At 37.7% G+C, this 19,636-nt stretch overlaps 1 protein-coding gene across 3 annotated transcripts in view; it reads left to right on the forward strand.

Annotated features, from left to right (window-relative positions):
- The window catches only part of Slc12a1 (solute carrier family 12 member 1), an 82,310-nt gene that overhangs the window by 26,992 nt on the left and 35,682 nt on the right, over positions 1-19,636 (forward strand). For all 3 annotated transcript variants that reach the window (XM_076848552.2, XM_076848550.2, XM_076848551.2), the window contains exons 9-16: positions 2,132-2,216; positions 4,724-4,875; positions 6,154-6,261; positions 6,598-6,721; positions 8,435-8,536; positions 10,545-10,700; positions 13,945-14,044; positions 14,918-15,029. In XM_076848552.2, coding sequence (XP_076704667.2) covers positions 2,132-2,216; positions 4,724-4,875; positions 6,154-6,261; positions 6,598-6,721; positions 8,435-8,536; positions 10,545-10,700; positions 13,945-14,044; positions 14,918-15,029 — 939 coding nt within the window. The remainder of the gene's footprint in view (positions 1-2,131; positions 2,217-4,723; positions 4,876-6,153; positions 6,262-6,597; positions 6,722-8,434; positions 8,537-10,544; positions 10,701-13,944; positions 14,045-14,917; positions 15,030-19,636) is intronic.

The following is a 19,636-nucleotide window of genomic DNA, read 5'->3' on the forward strand; positions in this document are numbered from 1 at the left end:
CATGCATGAAGCACTGGATTTGATACCCAGCACCACATTAAAAAAAAAAAAAAAAAACTAAATAAACAAAAGTATTTTGTCCATCTACAACTAAATATATGTATGTAAAAAAAAAAGAGTTGGCACAAGGGACACTACAGAGTTCACATCCTAAGCCTTTCATTTGCTAATAATACAATATAGATGGTCTGTAAATACATACCTGGGAGAAGATTTATGAAATACCCAAGTCTAATCAAGAGAGTTAAGATATGATTTCAGAAATGCAAAATCGGGATGTGGTTTTCATACTCAAAAAGCAGCAATATAGTAGATTATTTATATTCAGTACTAGAAAAGAATATGATGTTAATGAAAAATGGTAGAAGAAAGTTAGATTTGGGGTTACTGCTAAAGGAAGGAAATTAATATTTTAGAGTGAAAACTAAGAATTTTTCAAAGTTGCAAACCCTGTCTATAGGTATCCAGTCAAGATAATTCAATTTTTTTCTGATCTTATAATATAGAATCATATATTAATATATTGTCATCATAATTTATGCCTTAACATATAAATCAAATTTGACCCTCATGTAACTTCTATTAAATTATTTTAAAGCTTGTAATAGTCATAAATAAACACCAAGTCTTTGTCTTTTAATTACAAAACTGCCTTCCATCTTCACCCTTCGTATCCATGTACATTTTCTTTCTTCCCACTTAAATTACATCACGTTTCACTCAGATCCCAAGAAATCTCTAATCAAATAAGTAAATTTGGAGACTGGGATTGTGGCTGAGTCGTAGAGCACTTGCCAAGCACATGTGAGGCACTGGGTTTGATTCTCAGCACTACAAATAAGTAAATAAAATAAAGGTCCATAGACAACTAAAAAATGTTAAATAAATAAATAAAATTTGAAATATAACATAAACAAGGAAATTGAGGCCCATAAAATCCACAGATACCTTCTTATTTCTTTGAGCTTCTCCACTGCACACACCTCCCACACTGACTTTTGCAAACAGTAGTGTGTGCTGATATTCATAGGAGAGTGTCAGGGGTAGGGAGAGGTAGTGATCACAGAATGGTTCCACAGGCTGGCTTACTCCATGTGAGAGCAGGTTTGCTTGGTTCAGTTGTGGTTTCCAGGTGTCACAGTGAGTCTACCTTCACTGTGAGTAACCTTTTTGATGGACTTAATCAGCATAATTTAAGTAAAAAAAAAAGTCTCAAACTTTTGTTTGACTGTATTGATTGCTTATTTGTATTGATGAGTTTTCTTGTCCTCTAGTGGGAGACTAATGCCTACTGGGATTTTACTTCCCCCCAATTCAATATTTATTGACTCCTACTATATGCCAGGCACTGTCCTGTATAAACAACGAATGCATTAAAATCTCTATTTGATAATTCTTGTTAAGTTGAATTGAATATAATTCAATATGCTACTTGGAAATTGATTTGATATGATTTAGCCCCCCAAATAGGATATAAAATGGTAAATTAAATATGATGTGAACTCAGCTTAGTGAATGTATATACATTTATGAGCAAGAGAGAAGCCCATTTTCTGGTATAAGCTTGAATTTGCCCTTATTTATGCCTGCTTATGGAAATTAAACATCTCCCATTGTGGTTATTTCTGAACTAGATTCCAAATGGGGATTTGAGAAATTGAAGAATTTGGTAGATCATGCTTTTTGCTCACTCACAAGTGATTTCTTTTTAAAGGCAAGCCTAAGCTCAATATAAAACAAACACACACATGCAGGTATCATCAATGTTTTTGTATATTGTTCCCTAATGCTTTAAGGTCTGATGCAGCCACACAAAATCACAGGAGACAAAGGGAAGGGAAAGGCCTTGGTAAGTGAACTACCTAATGTACTTTTCTATAAAATCTCCCTCTGGGGCAGTGAGTGATGTCGTCTGTTCAGCACAAAAGTTTTACAGGATTCATAATTTGCTCTAAGCACTTTGTCTTCATCCAGAAAAAGTTCAAGCTCGCCACCTTGCCATTTTCTCCATCACTTCTTTAGAATTTGTCTTAGGAAGTGTATCTTAAAAATTTGAAAATACAGAAATAACTCCAAGCAAACTATGTTTATTATTCTGCCCTGTCTTCTCTCCCACTTTATTTTTTGAAAGGACCCCCAAGATGCCATTCCTAGGGGAACCATGCTGGCCATTTTCATCACCACGGTTGCCTACATAGGGGTTGCTATTTGTGTAGGTAAGTTGTATGTGTCTGGTATCGGAATGTCAGAAGTACAAGGAGCCCAGTCATTCTTTATGTCTGGAGGGCTTTCAATGGAACCTGAGTTTTTTTTGTTTGTTTGTTTTTGTTTTAAGGCAACAATTTTACTTCCTTTCTTGGTACCTAAATGTTAATGGTTTGGATCTTTTGGCTTTTAATGCAATAGAGCTGTAAAGCAGGCATCCTGGGTCAGTGCAAGAGCAGAGCTAATCAGATTGTCATTTTGCCTGAGCCCAAAGAGGGCCCCATTCTGCTCCCATGGGTGATAATTTCACTGCTAAGAAAGCCCTCGGCTTCCAGCACCCATCTCCGTTGCCCTAGGAGGAAGGTAAAGAACAGACTGAAGCAAAAAAAAAAAAAAAAAAAAAAAAAAAAAAAAAAAAAAAAAAATCAAACTAAAACAAAACAAGAAATGGCCTTAGGAAAGTATGAAAAATGTAGAATTTATAAGAGTATCTCATCTTTGTACTGCCATGTCTAATATGGAAATGTCACTGTCACCAATTGGCAGGAAATCAGAATAAGACCCAGCTGCTGGCAATGTGGGCTGCCAGCCCCTATATTGCTCACTGAGCAGAAAATATGTGTATTTTCCTGCTGTTCCTGAGTATGACTTCAGTTCCACCTGCTGCCTGCAGTCACACCTATTCCTGGTTGCCCCACCCGCTTGCCCCATATTTAAGCCATAGCAGGAAAGAAAGAAATTTGGCTTCCTGAGATGCAGACAAGAAAACCCTTTTCTGTATGCATTAGATAATACAGACCCAGGCTGGTCGACTATGGAGGCCTGATGATTGTTTTACCAAAGTGGATTTCTCAGTGGTTCTCTGCTTCCTGTAGGGGAAACTGGGAAAACACATAGAACTTAAGTTGGTTTCTGAAAGATAATGAAAAACAAAAGCAAAACCCTTTGATTCTTGCCTATCTCACTGCCTCTTATTTGGGAAAATTGGATAACATTGTTAAATGTATTGTTGTGTCATTTCCAAGTTTAGTTACATGTAAAGAGACTTTGATTCAATGCTTTAGAAAATCAACACACTTTTAAATGACAATGAAATCACCTAAAGTTAAATTTCCCCATTTTTTTTTCAGACATAATAAAGATGAGGAAATGAGCAAGATAGAGATCTGATGTCAGAGATTCTTCCTGTTTTGGCCCCCCTATATGTAGGGGGAGGGAAATCTGCATTTCTATATTCTTCCCAGGGCAGCCATGGAGTCAACATCCTGGTTGTTTCTGTTATTGCTATTACTGTTGTTGTTGTTAATTCAGATAATGGCTCATGGCCTGGCTTCATGAGAATTTGGAGAGACCTATTATGCAGAAGTTAAAATACATGATTCATAAAAGTCAGTTTGACATAAATGAACAATGCAAAGAGGTAAAAATTTAGAATGAATAATTTTGCTCAGTAATCAACAGCCATAATTTGGAGTGTGTAAGCAGAGGCTGGCAGGCCACTTCTCAGGGTTATGATAAAAAGGATTCACTGATTATTGTTAGTGGCTCCTTCAATTCAAAGATTCTATGATTATTAAGTCTTTCCTAGGCTCAAAGAATGTGAATTCCATGCCTAACACTGAAGGTTCCTGTTATTAGTTCCTGACACTGGGACCTGTCTTAATTAGAACCTATTCTGGGTAGAGTGTGAAAAGCGATGTAAGCAGCTTTATTGGTTGGCATTTCATTTGCATAATATTTATCCTTTATGTAATTTTTTAAAGTTTATGTATTTTTCACACATATATTCATATATTTCAATGATCCTACCAAATACAGAATGGTAAATACAGTCCAGAAAAACTCAAGGAAAATCAGTAGTTAAAATATATATCAAGAGTCTTTAAAATGGTCAAAATTCCATTTCTGAGAATCTATCCTAGAGAAATGTTTTGAAATAAAGAAGAAAAATTTACACACAAAGATATTTATTATAGAATACTTGTAATAGGAAAAGAACAAATACTCAAATGATGTGTGAAAATAATAAAATGGATTAACTGAGAGAGATGTTTGATACAACATTTGACCATAAATATTAAATTTAATTCCATAATGCTTTCCCTTGTTTCCCTCACTGACAAGGAAGTATATCCTTCTACTTGAAAAACATGTGGTCAGTAGCACTAAGCCAGAAATATGAATTGAGTACATTCTATGTGCAAAATGTTGCCATGCATGTTTTCAGAGATCAAAAAGTAAGTCAGTCTCAACCCCCAGGTCTCTCAGAGTAGCTGTTGAGAGCTAAGACTTAAACCACCCAAGACAGTGAAGATGTCAGCCTATTTTCTGACAGGGCCACTCCCAGGACTCAAAGGATGGGAGCCTCCAGGAGCCACATCCCAAGAAGCACTGGCCATGAACAGAGATTGGGAATAATCCTTTTCAGACTCAAAGTCAATTTAGTGTTTTTTCACAAGAAAATCATAGGGGATGAGAATCCTTCTAAAGAAATGACAAGCCACAATTGTCTCCACAGCAGCCTGTGTGGTCCGCGATGCCACTGGAAGCATGAATGACACCATTATTTCTGGGGTGAACTGCAACGGGTCAGCAGCCTGTGGGTTGGGCTATGATTTCTCAAGATGTCGCCATGAACCATGTCAATATGGGCTGATGAACAATTTCCAGGTTTGAACTGCCAAAAAATAATAACAATAAGTATAAAATGGTTTTTGCTGTTGTTTTTATTTTTATAATATTAGAGATAGGGAAACTTCTGAACCTGCAACTGATTGATTACTGATTGATTTGTGAATTCAGTGAGAAACAATTTGTGTGGCATGGAAAAAGAGTGATACAGGCATTCTGCGGTAGCAATTCCTGGGGTTACATTTACTGTGGTAGGGAGACAATAGGCAACTGTATGAAATAATCACCAGGAGAGAGTACCACCTGGCTCTAGGTACCTTTTGATCAGTCATGCAAGATTTCACTGGTAGAAAGAAGCTTAGATCAATTGGCACTTGGAATGCATTTCATCTGTGGACTTTGGCTTAGGAAAACCCTGTGAGGAGCCCCTGGAGTACCCAGAAGACAAGAGAAAGAGAGAAATTGTGAAAGGAGGGAGAAAGTGAGGAGGAAAGAATAAGGGAAGTTAGAAATATGTAGGACACGAAACACTGATTTATCTGCATGATTGGTGAGGAGAGGAGAGAATGAAATGTGTCGCAAAGTCTTCATTCATCTATTTTAACAACTGGTGCAGAGAAATTAACTCAGCTGAAGTCATTATTCCAAAATATGTCTTAAATTGATAGAATCTAATCATGTCTCAGATCTAAAATTATGTTTAGTCAACACAGAAAAAGCAAAGGTTTGAAAAGGCTCTGTGTGCAGAAAGACCTAGAAAAGCCTCTAAAAAGACTGGTAAACAGCTGAATCCCTTCCCAAACCTTACTAAAATACCACTTTCTGCTGGATAGAATTTTTCATCATCAAAGAAACATATGACTGGCCTGGAGTTGTAGCTCAGTGGTAGAGCACTTGCCTAACATGCTGAGGATCAAACACTGGGTTTGATCCTCAGCACCACATAAAAATAAAGGTAAAATAAAGTAAAATAAAGGTATTGTGTCCATCTACAACTAAATAACCACCAAGAATAGAGAAGGGGAAAGTGCTGTCAAAACCCTTGAAACCATTTACTTCTTTATTTTTTCCAGTATCTTCTAAAAATATTGTAGTAAGCATTTATTATTCTGTGTATAACAAAAATGCAAATTCCATTTTGAAAAAAAAAAAGTAAATATTAAGAATTATGGGGTGGGGTGCAATCTCCTTAGAAGTAATTAGTTATAAAAGATTCCAAATCACAGAAAGTGGAGAGGGAAGCATTTGCATTAAAATGGAGCTAATGTTTTAAACATCTATTGGATGAGTCTCCTTACTTGGCCCTTTCTTCTCAAGGTCATGAGCATGGTATCAGGGTTTGGCCCCCTCATCACGGCTGGAATCTTTTCGGCTACACTTTCCTCTGCCCTGGCCTCCCTCGTCAGTGCACCCAAAGTGTTCCAGGTAATACAGGCATGAAGGAGCTGTGCTTCTCCCTGCTGCTACTTCCACTGAATGTGGATTGAGCTGAAATATTCGTTCTCGGTGGCAATCATTTTCCATCATTTTCTGAAACAGTTAATGTTTGCATCTGGCTCAAGAGCTCTGTCTGCCACATAGTCAAGATCGATTCAAATAATATAAAGAATGACAAACTGCAGTGTTAACTTGTGCCTCATATTGTGTATCACTTAATCTTTCCCCAAATCTTCTTGTTTGAATCACCTAGAGAAAATGACTGTGCATAGATATAAGTGACAAATTTCTCCTCTTTTTTTTTTTTTTTTTTTTCCCCATTAGGCTCTGTGCAAGGACAACATCTTCAAAGGCCTGCAGTTCTTTGCAAAGGGATATGGGAAAAACAATGAGCCCCTGAGAGGATATTTTCTCACTTTTGTGATAGCCATGGCGTTTATTCTTATTGGTTTGTAGTTTTCTTGTTCTTACTGAAAGCCAAAGAATTCTTCTGATTACTCAGAATTTACCCTTCAGTTTGAGAAATTACCTACTTTATGATTAAGATTCCATTTGGGAATGTTGGAGTCTAAGAAAGAAATGAGAAATCCTTGTGTGTAGAAGCCCTTTGGGAAACTGGAGCTAGACTCTGGACTTTATCTGTTCTTTGAAAGTGAATGTTGGAAACCCATCCAACCAAACACAACTGAATCCTTCCTCCAAACTGCCTGATATTATCAAACCTCAGTGTTTCCTGCAGCTGCCAAATCTCCCACCCTGACAGCAGAACTGAATTGTCTGTGTCAGTGTTTCTAAAAATAAGGTTCATTGGCCAACTCCTCAGAATCACCAGGGTGTTTGTGAACATGCAGATTTTTCAGGCCCAACTCTAGAGTTAATGAGTCAGAGTCTCTGACGATAAGGAATCTGCATTTTTACAAGCTCCTCAAAAGACTCATAGACCATTAATATTTGAGAATCCCTTAACTGGATTATACTCATGGCTTCCTCTCCTCAAGTAATAAAGAAGCAGCTCTGTGAGCTTGGAAAGGTGCATCCCTCAGCTGTAGCCTGCACACGCCTCACTCCTCCCCAAAGCCCCACCTTTGCTGCTGAGCACACTGGAGGATAGGAGGCAAAATGCAAAGTTCAGATGGGAACCACACTTAGGCAGCTGCACCTTCCTCAGCACCGTGGTGCTGAACTATGGTTGCTCCTCATCATAATGCATGAAACTCTGGGAGCGATAGTTCATGAATCCACCTAAGATCTCTATGAGGTTGAGGAGGGGAATATATAACTCTCTGTTAGATTTTTTAAAAAATTAAATTAAAATGATTACATATCTCTAAAGATGTTCCAATTATGTAATTTAACCTTTAAGGCCTCAAATGATTGCCCCGTGCTGAATTTAAATGATTCTACAGTCAAAGTTTAAACATTTGTGTATAAATTAAATGCTATCCTTTAAAATCACTCTTTCAGAAAAACATGGATTAGCTCCATATGCAGATTTTATGGTAGCATTTTTTGCATATTTCCCAACTGGTTTCTGTGTTCTACAATCATACCCAGTTGCCACCTACACTCGCATCATTGAGGATTATAAATGTCTGAATCTCAGATTAATGAGGAAGTCTGTATTTTTTTCTTGTATCATACAGTAAACAATCTGGTTAGCATTAAATCATACCATATATTTAGCCACTGAGGTCAAAGTATTTTAGAGATGCAGAAAAGTATGAAAGAGCCAAAAGAGTCCGGAAAGTCATAGAAAAAATACTGGAATATGCAGAAAAATTTTCAGTTGGTAGTTTCTGGTACACTGGTATTTAACTAATCTGTCACTTGGTAGAGCCTTTTGGTTATTTACATAGCAGACAAAAATCATGATATTTGTTGGTACCTCCAAAATAGAGTATGCTCCATCCCCAAAACTTCTAGGTACAACTCTTGATTGCCTATTTTCTGATTGGTAGGTTTTTCTTGATCTCACTTTATAGAAACCCGGGCTAAGAGTATATATGTTATCCCAAAGAAAAAATCACTAAATTTTTAAACTTTGACAGATGCTAGCTATATTTTCAATTTCCAAATAAAGTCAGGCTTCCAGGCTATAACAGCTGTTCAGCCCCCGATCTCATCACTCAGACGTACATGTTTGATTTTGCTTCTTTTACAGCGGAACTGAACACCATTGCTCCCATCATCTCCAACTTTTTCCTGGCCTCATATGCACTTATTAACTTCTCCTGCTTCCATGCTTCTTATGCTAAATCTCCAGGTAAGATGACATTTCAAAACTGGAGTCAGCCTAAGCAAACAGTTAGTTTGTCTCAATAAAATGAAATAAGTCAGTGAAAAGTGCTCAATCTGTGTTTATATGTTTTCATATATCCTAGTGGGCAGTGTAATCCACTTTACTTTGGTGAGTTGGGGGATGGCTTCTAAAATAGAAAAAGAATCATTTGAGCAATGGCCTTTTTGACCAACCGTAAAGTCAATTTTCTCCTGTGGCAATAAATTATTCATTGCAAGAGAAACCACATTTATTTCAGCAGTAGAAAAACACCACTATTTATTTCCAGGGTGAAAGTGACCACAGAAGTGGAATAAATGTATATATTTGAGACTTCCTTACTATCAATTTGTTTCCTGCCCATGGTGCAGAAGAGAAGGATGAGTAGCTCCCATAATTACCTGCTGAGTGCAGGCAATGCAGATTCACGTTGGGCCCCATGATGTTGATGCCAGCGGCGTCTGTGCACTTTGGGGGCTAGGTTTAAAGTCGTTCCGAATTTTACACCAAAGAACTTTCCCCTACGCAGTCATCCCTCATCTCTTTTTGGCTTCAACTGGCCAGTAGAGATCCTCTGCCTTTCCTCCAAAAAAATACAGTCTTGTCATCATCAACCCTTAAAAAGTTCCTCACAATGAAGATTTTGTCAAACAGATCAAACACTGCCTTAGGGACTACTGCCTTCCCAAGCCTTTGGAAAACCTGCTAGCAAGAAGATGAAAGATAAATGGACAGAGAACCCTTATCTACCCAAGGCTTCTGGATTGTAGGAGATGTAGAAAGACCTTTTGTTTAGTTTTGTTATATTCTTTTAACACAAAGAAATATTTGACCTTATGCCTTGTTATAGCCATTTTTGAAAAACAAGGCGGAGTTATAAAGGCTGGTAGGAAAATGAGTGAAAAGGAAGAAGGGAAAGAGAGAGAGGAAAAATAGAAAAAACGTATAGAAGGAGGCAAACACACAAACTCTTAAAATAAATCAATATCTTTCTCTCTCTCCCTCCCTCCTTCTCCCTCTCCTTCTCTTCTTGTCCCTCCCTCCCTCTTTCTCTTTAACACAAACACACATACACACACACACACACACACACACACAGAGAGAGAGAGAGAGAGAGAGAGAGAGAGAGAGGGAGAGAAGCCAGACTCAGAAAAATAAAGGTATTTCCAATGATGTTTTCGAAGTGCTATTTCCATCTTGTGGTTATTTAGGAAATTACTCCTGGAGACTTTTACAGTTGTGTTGTGTTTTGGCAACTGCAAATGTAAAATATACTTCATCCAAAGACCAAGTGCCCTCCAAATCAGAGTTTCCCCATCCTGACCATACTGTCTCCTGGCTTTATTCATTTCAGAGAACTAATAGAACATGGAAACCTATGTATTTAGGAACTGTGAGAAATATTTTCATTACAAAATGTGTGATATATTAATATATTGGGTTTAAGAAGTCATTGCTAGAAAAATCTCTCCTTCTTTTTTCCATGAATTATTGTTTCTGAAAAGACAGGGCTATCCTCTTAGGGTTATGGGAGAGCTGCCAAGAAGTCAAGCAGATTGACTCCTGCTGACTAAGAATAATCATGTGCAAAAGCTGAATGTCTTAATCCTCTCTCTCCTGGATAACCAGGAAGTTCCTCCTCCCACTCTTTCCATCCCTCCTGCCTCCTTTCAACCCCTGGTAGCTTAGATTTTAGATGCCTAAGCTTTGGGAAGCACAATGGGGTATACAGGAAGAATGAAGGGGTCTGTGAGTAAAATTTTCCAAATGCTTAATATTTCCCAAATTTTACAGCATCATGTTTGGTATAACCACCACTTTCATAGGCCAGGGACCCAAGATTATAGAAAAAAAAAAAAAAAAACAGAGTTAGAAAATGGACCTCAAAGTTCTGATTCTTTAAGACAGAAAAACACACATTACCTGCATTCTTATAAAATTCAGTAGCCTAATAACAGTAGTGTGAAAAACTTGTGGATTTTTTTTTTTCCAGGATGGAGACCTGCATATGGGATTTACAACATGTGGGTGTCTCTTTTTGGAGCTGTGTTGTGTTGTGCAGTCATGTTTGTCATCAACTGGTGGGCAGCTGTTATCACCTACGTCATTGAGTTATTCCTCTATATCTATGTGACTTATAAGAAGCCAGGTAAGATAAGGACTGTCCAGGATGGGGTTTCCAAATCTATCCATTCATTCAGCATTTATTAAGAAGCTTAGGTGTGCCATGTACAAGGTAGATAGTAATAATGTAATGTAATGTAGAAATAACAACAACTATGTCATATAATCATTTAATCCTCATGATAGTGTTGTACATTAGTATTACTCTCATTTTACATACAAAGAAACGAGAGTTCATAGAGTTGACCACTTGTAATGGTCAGGATGTGTTAGAGCTGACATCTTAACCAGAGGAGTATCATTCCAAATCCCAGAAGCTTTCTATTACAGCACCTTCTGCTTCTATGTCCCAAATGAAATACATGTCCTGTCCTCAGGAGCTCTCAGAATAAACAATTAATTATGATACAATATCGTAAGCACCATGAAAATAAGAATAATAATTTGCTAAGAAAAGGGGAGGGAAGGAGTCATTTCCTTAATTAGAGTTGTCTAAGAAAATTTGGGGGTTCATGGCTTGAGTTCTCAGGGTCAGGCACTCTGTACAAAATAAGTATTTGTTGAGTGAACAAATAAATTAGGTTATAAAAGAAAACAATAAGCAACTAAGAGACAATTCATGGAACAGAGTCAGGGAATGACATTCTAGGCAGAAGGACAGCAGGAGTGAAGTTAAGGATGCACATAAGCTGGTGGCATTTTGGGGAAGCTCCAAGGCCTTAACACATTGATTTGTTTGGTACTAAGGAGAAGGGACTTGATGTGAAGTGAGAGGGGTGGGCTGAGGCCAAGGAAATAGGAAATTTACATGGCCTATTGGAGAACAATAGAAAGGTGCCATAGGTGTTCAGTTGGAGAAGCATAACTGGACCTGAACTTTGGATGTTGACTTTAGAACCAGTGGGAAGGGTGAACTGAAGCAGGGAGTGAGTAGGGAACAGGGGGTACTGAGGCCCCCAGCCACCATAGAATTCCCCTTTCCTCACTTTGCCGGTGAGGTAGAGATAGTATAAAACAACTTTGGATGGATTTGTTTTGTTTTTCTTTATATATTTTCAACATCAGATATCATTTACATATGGTAGTTGTTCATCCCTTTTTGAGGTACATTCCACAAGTTTTGACAAACTTATACAGTCCAGTACCTACACCATAATCAAGATGGAGGACAACCCTAAGGTGCCCTCACACCCCGTGTCTTCAATCTCCTTTCTCTAGAACTTGTCCCTGGCAACTACTTTTCTAATTTCTGATTCTATACCTTAATCTTTTCCAGAAAAATCCTATAAATAGGACCATATAATAATAGCCTTTCACTTAGCATAATCCTCTGGATTTATCCATGTTGTCACAGGTATAAGTTGTTTGTTCTTTTGTATTGTTGAGCAGCACCCTATTATGAATATATCACAACATTTTAAAAAATCTCTTCACAAGTCAATGAGCATCTAATTTATTTTCAGTTTAAGATGATTATGAATCCATGTGCTATACTTATTCATACACATGTCTTCATATGGACCTGAGTTTTCATTTTACTTGAGTAAATATCTAAGATTTAGATTTCTGTTTATATAGTAAGTATATACATAACTTTAAAAGAAACTGTCAAATTGTTGTCCATAGCAGCAATATCATTTTCTGTTCCCACCAGCAATGAAAGAGTCCTAGCTAGTTGCTTCACATCTTTGTCATCATCTAGAATTGTCAGTTGCTTTTTTAAAAAGCCATACTAATAGACGTATAGTGCTATGTCATTGTGGTTTTATTTACTTTTTCTCAGTGACTAATGATGTTGAACATCTCATTTGCCATTCATATATCTTCTTTAGTTAAGTGTCTGTTTCAATCTTCTGCTCATTTTTTTCCAATTGTTTTCTTATTCAATTGTGAGAGATTTTTGTTTGGTCTGTTTTTTAGTTTCTTGTACTAGGGATTGAATCTAGGAGTGCTTTCCCATTGAAATATATTCTCAGTCCATTTTTATTTATTTATTTATTTATATTTGTCATGAGATGGGTCTCATCAAATTGCTAAGGGTCTCCCTAAGTTGCTGAGGCTGGCCTTGAACTTGCAATCCTCCTGTCTTAGCGGTCTTAGCTGCTTAGATCAAGTGGCTAGATTTATATGTAGGTGCCACCATGCCTGGAATGACAATTCTTTATATATTCTAGATACAAATCCTTTTACAGTATGTGTTTTACAAATATCTTCTCCGGGTCTGTGGCTTCTATTTTTATTTTCCTTATAGTTTGTTTTGAATAACAGAAGTTCTTAATTTATATGATGTCTTAGTCATCTTTCTTTTTTTTATTTATATGGTTTAGCAATTTACATCTGACTTAACTTTCCCTAGTCCAAGGTCACAAACTTCTACAAGTTTTAATGCTTTGGTGATTTCATTGGGTCTAATATCCCCTTGGGGTCAATTTTTGTGTAGGGTGTGAGGTGTGGTTGAAGTTTCAATTTTAGGATATAAATGTCCATTTTACTAAGGGGGTTTTATTCCTATAAAAATGAGTTGTCTAAGATAGGCTTAATGCCTAATGCATTGTCAGTACTTGATCAATGTTAACCTATTTTTTACTTCCAGTTAATCATCTCCAACTCACTTTCTAACTCACCAGAGCAAGAGTGGAGGGAATAGGTTCCTCCGTCTTGGAATGAGTCTGTGCATTTCTAGCCTATTAAAGTCCATTTAATATTTAAATTTGTTTTTGAAAAAGAAAGGAAGGAAGGAAGGAAGACAGGAAAGAAGGAAGAAAGAAAGGCAGGCAAGGGATGGTAGTGCTGACTTCCCTTGTTATGATTGTGTTCTAAAAGATCAACCCAAAATGCTAGCTTTGATCCTATTCATGGACATCTAGAAGCATAAATCCCTGAACTGCTAATTTTAACTATTCAAATATAAAGATGACTGCACACTATCTGTATAACTGAAATTGCTTTCAATTTAAGAATTTGTGAAGACCCCTTGAACTTATTCAGGGCTGACCATTTTCCCCAGTCCTTCCGCCTGCAATGTGGTTATCACACAGTCTCTTCCACCAGGCAAGATTTCTGAGACTACAGCTTTATAGGCTGATCCTTAGCTGGAAAAAAGTCTTGTTTCTGAGGATTCACATAGTGTTCACAAAGCTCTTTCTAGGAAACACTGTTGCATTTTCTCTAATTTGGGCACAGATCTCTGCTTGCATAGCCAGGGAAAATTATATAAGTGGATGGCTTGTAACAATTTTATGTGTGCCAATTTCCTCTTTGGTCCACAGATGTGAACTGGGGCTCCTCCACACAGGCTCTATCCTATGTGAGTGCTTTGGACAATGCTCTGGAATTAACCACAGTGGAAGACCACGTGAAAAATTTCAGGTAAAGTTGGCTACTCAGGCATCTGGTGTGTTCCACATCAGAAGAGGCTTTTCTTTTGTGCAAGAATAATTACAAGCTTTGTGAGTATGTTCCAAAAATGAACAACTGCCATACTTTCGTAGCAGCACTTCCTACAGATGAGTGTTTCTTCCTTCCACACTGGGTCATGCCTACCCAAAACCATAACCCCTTATGGTGCCAAGTGTCACCTTCCACGCGTGGAGATGGAAAAGTGGCCTAAATGACATGATTTCAGAGAGATGTCTTAATTATTATTAATTAAAATATAATTATTAATTATCTCCATTCAGCTTGAGCTTACTGAGTTCCCTTCAGAGCAGTCACACTTGGGCTTTTCTTTAGTTATGTCTTATTTTTTTATAATATTTATTTTTCGGTTTTCAGTGGACGCAACATCTTTATTTTATTTTTATGTGGTGCTGAGGATCGAACCCAGCGCCCCGTGCATGCCAGGCGAGCGTGCTACCGCTTGAGCCACATCCCCAGCCCAAGTTATATCTTATTTTGAATGGAACCTCTCAGCACAAGCTGGCAAGACAGAAGGAAAAAAAGAAAAAGAAAAATAGTGAACAGTGACTAGAGAGGGACAGGTTTCCTTGATATTTGGGGTAGAGCAGTATCCAGACCATAAAAGGCAAGTGGACCCCAAACTGCCTTTTCCCGGCTTTACACTTTTGCTGTGACTGACTTGACTATGAATACAAAGATGTTGGTGGGAAACCCAAGAAATAATCAGGGGAGAAGCGGTTTCGTTTTTCATAGCCTCTGTCCTGGCTGTTTCCAATGGGGCATTTCTGCTTCCAGCGGCTTCCTGTAATGGCCAATTCTATATCTTCTCTTCTTTACTTTCAGGCCCCAGTGTATTGTTCTAACAGGGGGACCCATGACAAGACCTGCTCTCTTGGACATAACTCACGCCTTTACCAAGAACAGTGGACTTTGCATATGCTGTGAAGTCTTTGTGGTAAGAGACTCTTCATCTATGAAAAGTGCTTTTTTCTCCCTGCTCACCTTGTGTTACTTAGGCCAGCAGGGAAGGTACGTGCAATGATAGAAAAATAACAAAAAAACTCTGGACAAGAGCCCTCTTCCTTGATTCATAGAGCAAGGACAAGCAAGAGCCTGGAATCCTGAATTTTAACTGGTAGTTGAAATGTTTTTCTGATTTCATAGGAGACCAACTAAAAGTGATAAATATTTCTAAAGGATGGCCTTTGAGTCAAGAAAAACAGAACTGGCTTGGAAATAAAATGAAAGCATTTGGGGTGATAACTGTCCTTCGAAATGTGAAAGGATGGAAGGAGCCAGAGAGAGCACTATTATAAAGACTAACTGACGAGGAGAGAACCAGACATAATGGCCTTAAATGACAGCATGTGGAATTTAGATGAAATATTTGGGTAAACCTGATGACACCGCAGATATCTAGGGAATTAAAGCAAGTTTTCCATGTCTTAGATAAACAGTCATTGCTGAATGAATTACTTTTTGTTTAGGGAATATGTGGTAGACAAATAATAATTACTTGGTGATTTTCTAAGGAAGTATTCATATAGTGGTTGAAATTTTAACCATAATTATTCTCAAGTGGGGAGAAAGCATTAAAATTATTATTTAAAATAATAATGTGTAGGACTGGGGCTATAGCTCAGTAGTGAGTGTTTGCCTAGCATATGGAGACCCTGGGTTTGATTCCCAGGATTTAAAAAAAAAAAAAAAAGGTCCAAATCTTCCAAACTAGCTCACTTCTACTAGTATTCCCATGTCATTCCCTTTCTCTTTTCTGTTTTTCTTGTGCGCGCAAACACACACACACACACACACACACACACACAGAGAGAGCTAAAAATCCTCATCTATTGATGTATTTTTGTAGTACTTAAGTGCTTACCTATTCTTCCAAGCATTTTCCTAGTTTTTCTTGTTTGATCCACGTAACAGCCCAATGAGGCAAAAATTAAACAAAGCTGTGTTCTCAATTTACTGACTGGGAAAGTGAGACTCAAGAAAATTAAATTAATGCTTATAATCACATGATAAGACAGTGGCAGAGTCAGGACATCAACCCAGGCCCCTGAGTGTGCTCTGCATTACACAATGTGGAGAAAACCTCAGCAGACTTGCATCCTTGGGAGCACTGTTAGAATCAGGTACCACTACTTACATTTCCAATGTCAGCCAAGGAATAGGCCATCAGGAGGCTGTGTGACCCTGGGGCCAGTCAGCTCCGTGATGATGCAGGGGCTAATTTACCACATGTCACCATGAGCAGCATTTAAGCCTCTTTTTACACCTGGCAATATTCTAAAATCTATATGAAATGAGTTGGTCATATTCTCCTTCCTCTCTGCACTTATATGACAGTAATTCAAACAATATAACTAAATGCAATTATCCTATAGTGGGAGGAGAGAAATCCTACTGAATACATAAGATTGACAGGTTAAGTAACTGCCAGCTGTGACTCCAGAGGATTTTTAAAAAGCTTATCAAGAACCCTTCTCTCATATTATCAACTTTGGTGCCCTGGATTAGTGGATTTCATTTTGGCCAATATAATATAGGAGTTGGTTTTGATGGAATAAGCAGTTTGAGGTGTTTTTCTTCTCTAGCAATTTAGAGAAAATTTAGTTTAGCAGGCAATAAAGTATCTTCAGAACTAGAGAAATGAACTGGGAATATAAACTGTCATATACTGACTGGGGAGAAAAGGTCTTCTACAGAGACAAGAGATATTGCTTTTAATTAACCCTTTGCTGCTTTAACTGTAATAAAGGAGTATGATGCTAGAATATCATTTCATTTGAAGTAAATACCTAAGTCTGTGACCTTTGCTGTTTGGCATGTATATGGGTGACATTGTATATTACTGTGTTGGTCTCTCCATGTAGGACCCAAGAGTCTTGTTCCTAGGTGCTACAGTTCTCTTGGGGACAAAAAATAGTTACTGAATCAGTTAATGACTTTCCAGTTAGTTACTTTCTACGAATTCCTGTGGTTACAGATGCTGTTACCATTTTAGACTCCAGCTGTCAATCATTTTTGCAAAGAAACAGATGGAAGGCAATATGGGGGGAGTCAGCATACCCTCAGAATTTTTTTTGAAAGTGTATGTGCATTGGTTGATGGTTAGGCCAACCTTGTGGAAAATGTTAAATGGTGATGATAAGAGAATGACAGTTTTGTTTTTAACCTTAGGAAGCTGGTGCTCTTGGGCTTTTGTGACTAATAGCCGAATTCTGAATCACTGTTTTGCCACCTATTAGCTGTAGGTCCCTTCGGCACATAATTTAGTCACTCTGACTCAATATTCTCAGTTATAAAATAAAACTAATAAAAACACCCCGTATATTGTAAAGTTAATATGAGAATCATATAAGATAAGCTTTCAAGTACTCAGCTTGGTGTCTGTCAAATAGTAAATGCTCATTTAATTTTAGTTTTATTATTATTGATCCTGCTATTGTCATTATAGTTATGTTTGATATACCTGGCTGCCATTTTCATTTCAGAAATACAGGGCAAAAACAAAGACCTAAAGAATCCTCTCTTAAAAAACTAAGCCGGGCACTGAATTTTGAACTTTTGGGGTATCCAGCTATTTGGTCATGATGGAACATTGAGATATGTTTTCCTACCAGACATGAGACAGGTAGCTCTGCTACATTGTTCTGTGGCCTTCAGCCATGAAGCCCTTGTTTGAAGTGCTCATACTACAGAAAGGAGCAAGACCCACAACTCACTGGCTTTTTGGTGTTGGTGGGTAGTTGAGAGCTTGTGATCATAGTTGCCATTTCCTGAAATCAAGGCTGTTTTTTCCTCCTCTGAGGTACTGGGCCTCACAACATGCCAGACAAGCACTCTATCACTGCCTTACATGCCCAATTCACTTTTTATTTTTATTTTATTTCTGATATCAAGGATTGAACCCAGGAATACTTAGATACTAAGCTAAATCCTCAGCCCTTTTCATTTTTTATTTTGAGACAAGTTCTCGATAAGTTGCTGAAGTTGACTTTGAACTTGAGATCCTCCTGTCTCAGCCTCTTGCGCCACTGGAGATTACAGATGTGTGCCACCACACCTGGTGTTTATTTTATTTTTTAAGACAGGGTCTCACTAAGTTGCTCAGGCTGGCCTTGAACTTGCAGTCTTCCTGACTCAGCTTCCTGAGTAGCTGGCATTAAAAGCATGCACCACCACACCTGGCTTAACTATATCAATTTTTTTTGGACTGGGGATTGAACCCAGGGACACTCTACCACTGAGCCACATCTCCAGCCCTATTTTCTTGTATTTTATTTAGAGACAAGGTCTTATTGAGTTTCTTAGGGCCTTGCTAAGTTGCTGAGCCTGGCTTTGAACTTGCAATTCTCCTGCCTCAGCCTCTAGAGCCACTGGGATTACAGGTATGTGCCACCATGCCCAGTTTAACTATGGCATTTTTAAAGACCTAGAAATTATAGCCCTTGAAGCTGCTAAAAATGAAATAAAAAGAACTTGATTTTTTTCTAGGCCCCAATTATCTGACTAACTCCTATACTAACCCACTGAAGCCTCTTTCTCCCTCTTCTTGCTTTTTTCTTAGTCAGCCGTAAGATTTCAGATAAACAAAACAATCTTGATGATCCTTTCAAGAAATCCATCTTAGAATTTTTTAAAACATTGTCTGGTCTTCTCATTTGAACTATGCATAACAAATCAGTGACATCTTCTAATCTCAAGAGGCTTTATATCCAACATGTGAATAATTTTGTTCTTTTGTACTTCATTCCTATCACCACGGAAAGGCAAGAGTGAGTAGGACTCACCTTCTAGTATCAAATCACAGTTTTTAGCATAGCCAAGTTCAGTGAGTTCAGCAAGAGGCAAGTATTAAGTGTTGCAAATCTTTTTAAAAAATATTTATTTTTTAGTTTTAGGTGGACACAATATCTTTATTTTACTTTTATGTGGTGCTGAGGATCGAACCCAGCGCCCCGTGCATGCCAGGCGAGCACGCTACCGCTTGAGCCACATCCCCAGCCCCAGTGTTGCAAATCTTAACCTCCACCAATTCCACCCTATGTACCATGACAAACGTATGTACTTTTTTCAATTAGTTTCTGTGTTTATGTCATTCATAGTGGATAGATACTGCAGCCAATCATTACAAATAATTTAGTTTGAGTTTATATCCCCTTAACTCTCTGGTACACTGTGCTCTGTCCTAAAATCAGGTGGGATTAGCTCGCACTGCATTGTCCTGTGCAAGAAGGCATCACATGACAGAGATCAGCAGTTCTTCACTTATCTACCTCTCAGTTTTACATCAAGACAGTGTTCTTTTGAATAACAGATAAGAAACAGCTGCTTTTGTACAATGAAAGTTGAGTCAGTTGATTTCGGATTGAAAATATAAATCAGATAAAATCATTCTTGCAAAAAACAAAAATGTACCATTCACCTCTTTTCTAAATTGTGTCTGTCTTAAAATTGCAGAGGACTTTTGACTCTATTACAGTATATATATATATATATATATATATATATATATATATATATATATATACACTTTTTTTTAACCACATA

Source organism: Callospermophilus lateralis, chromosome 3 (genome assembly GCF_048772815.1).
Source record: "Callospermophilus lateralis isolate mCalLat2 chromosome 3, mCalLat2.hap1, whole genome shotgun sequence".
In the NCBI taxonomy this organism is placed as follows: Eukaryota; Metazoa; Chordata; class Mammalia; order Rodentia; family Sciuridae; genus Callospermophilus; species Callospermophilus lateralis.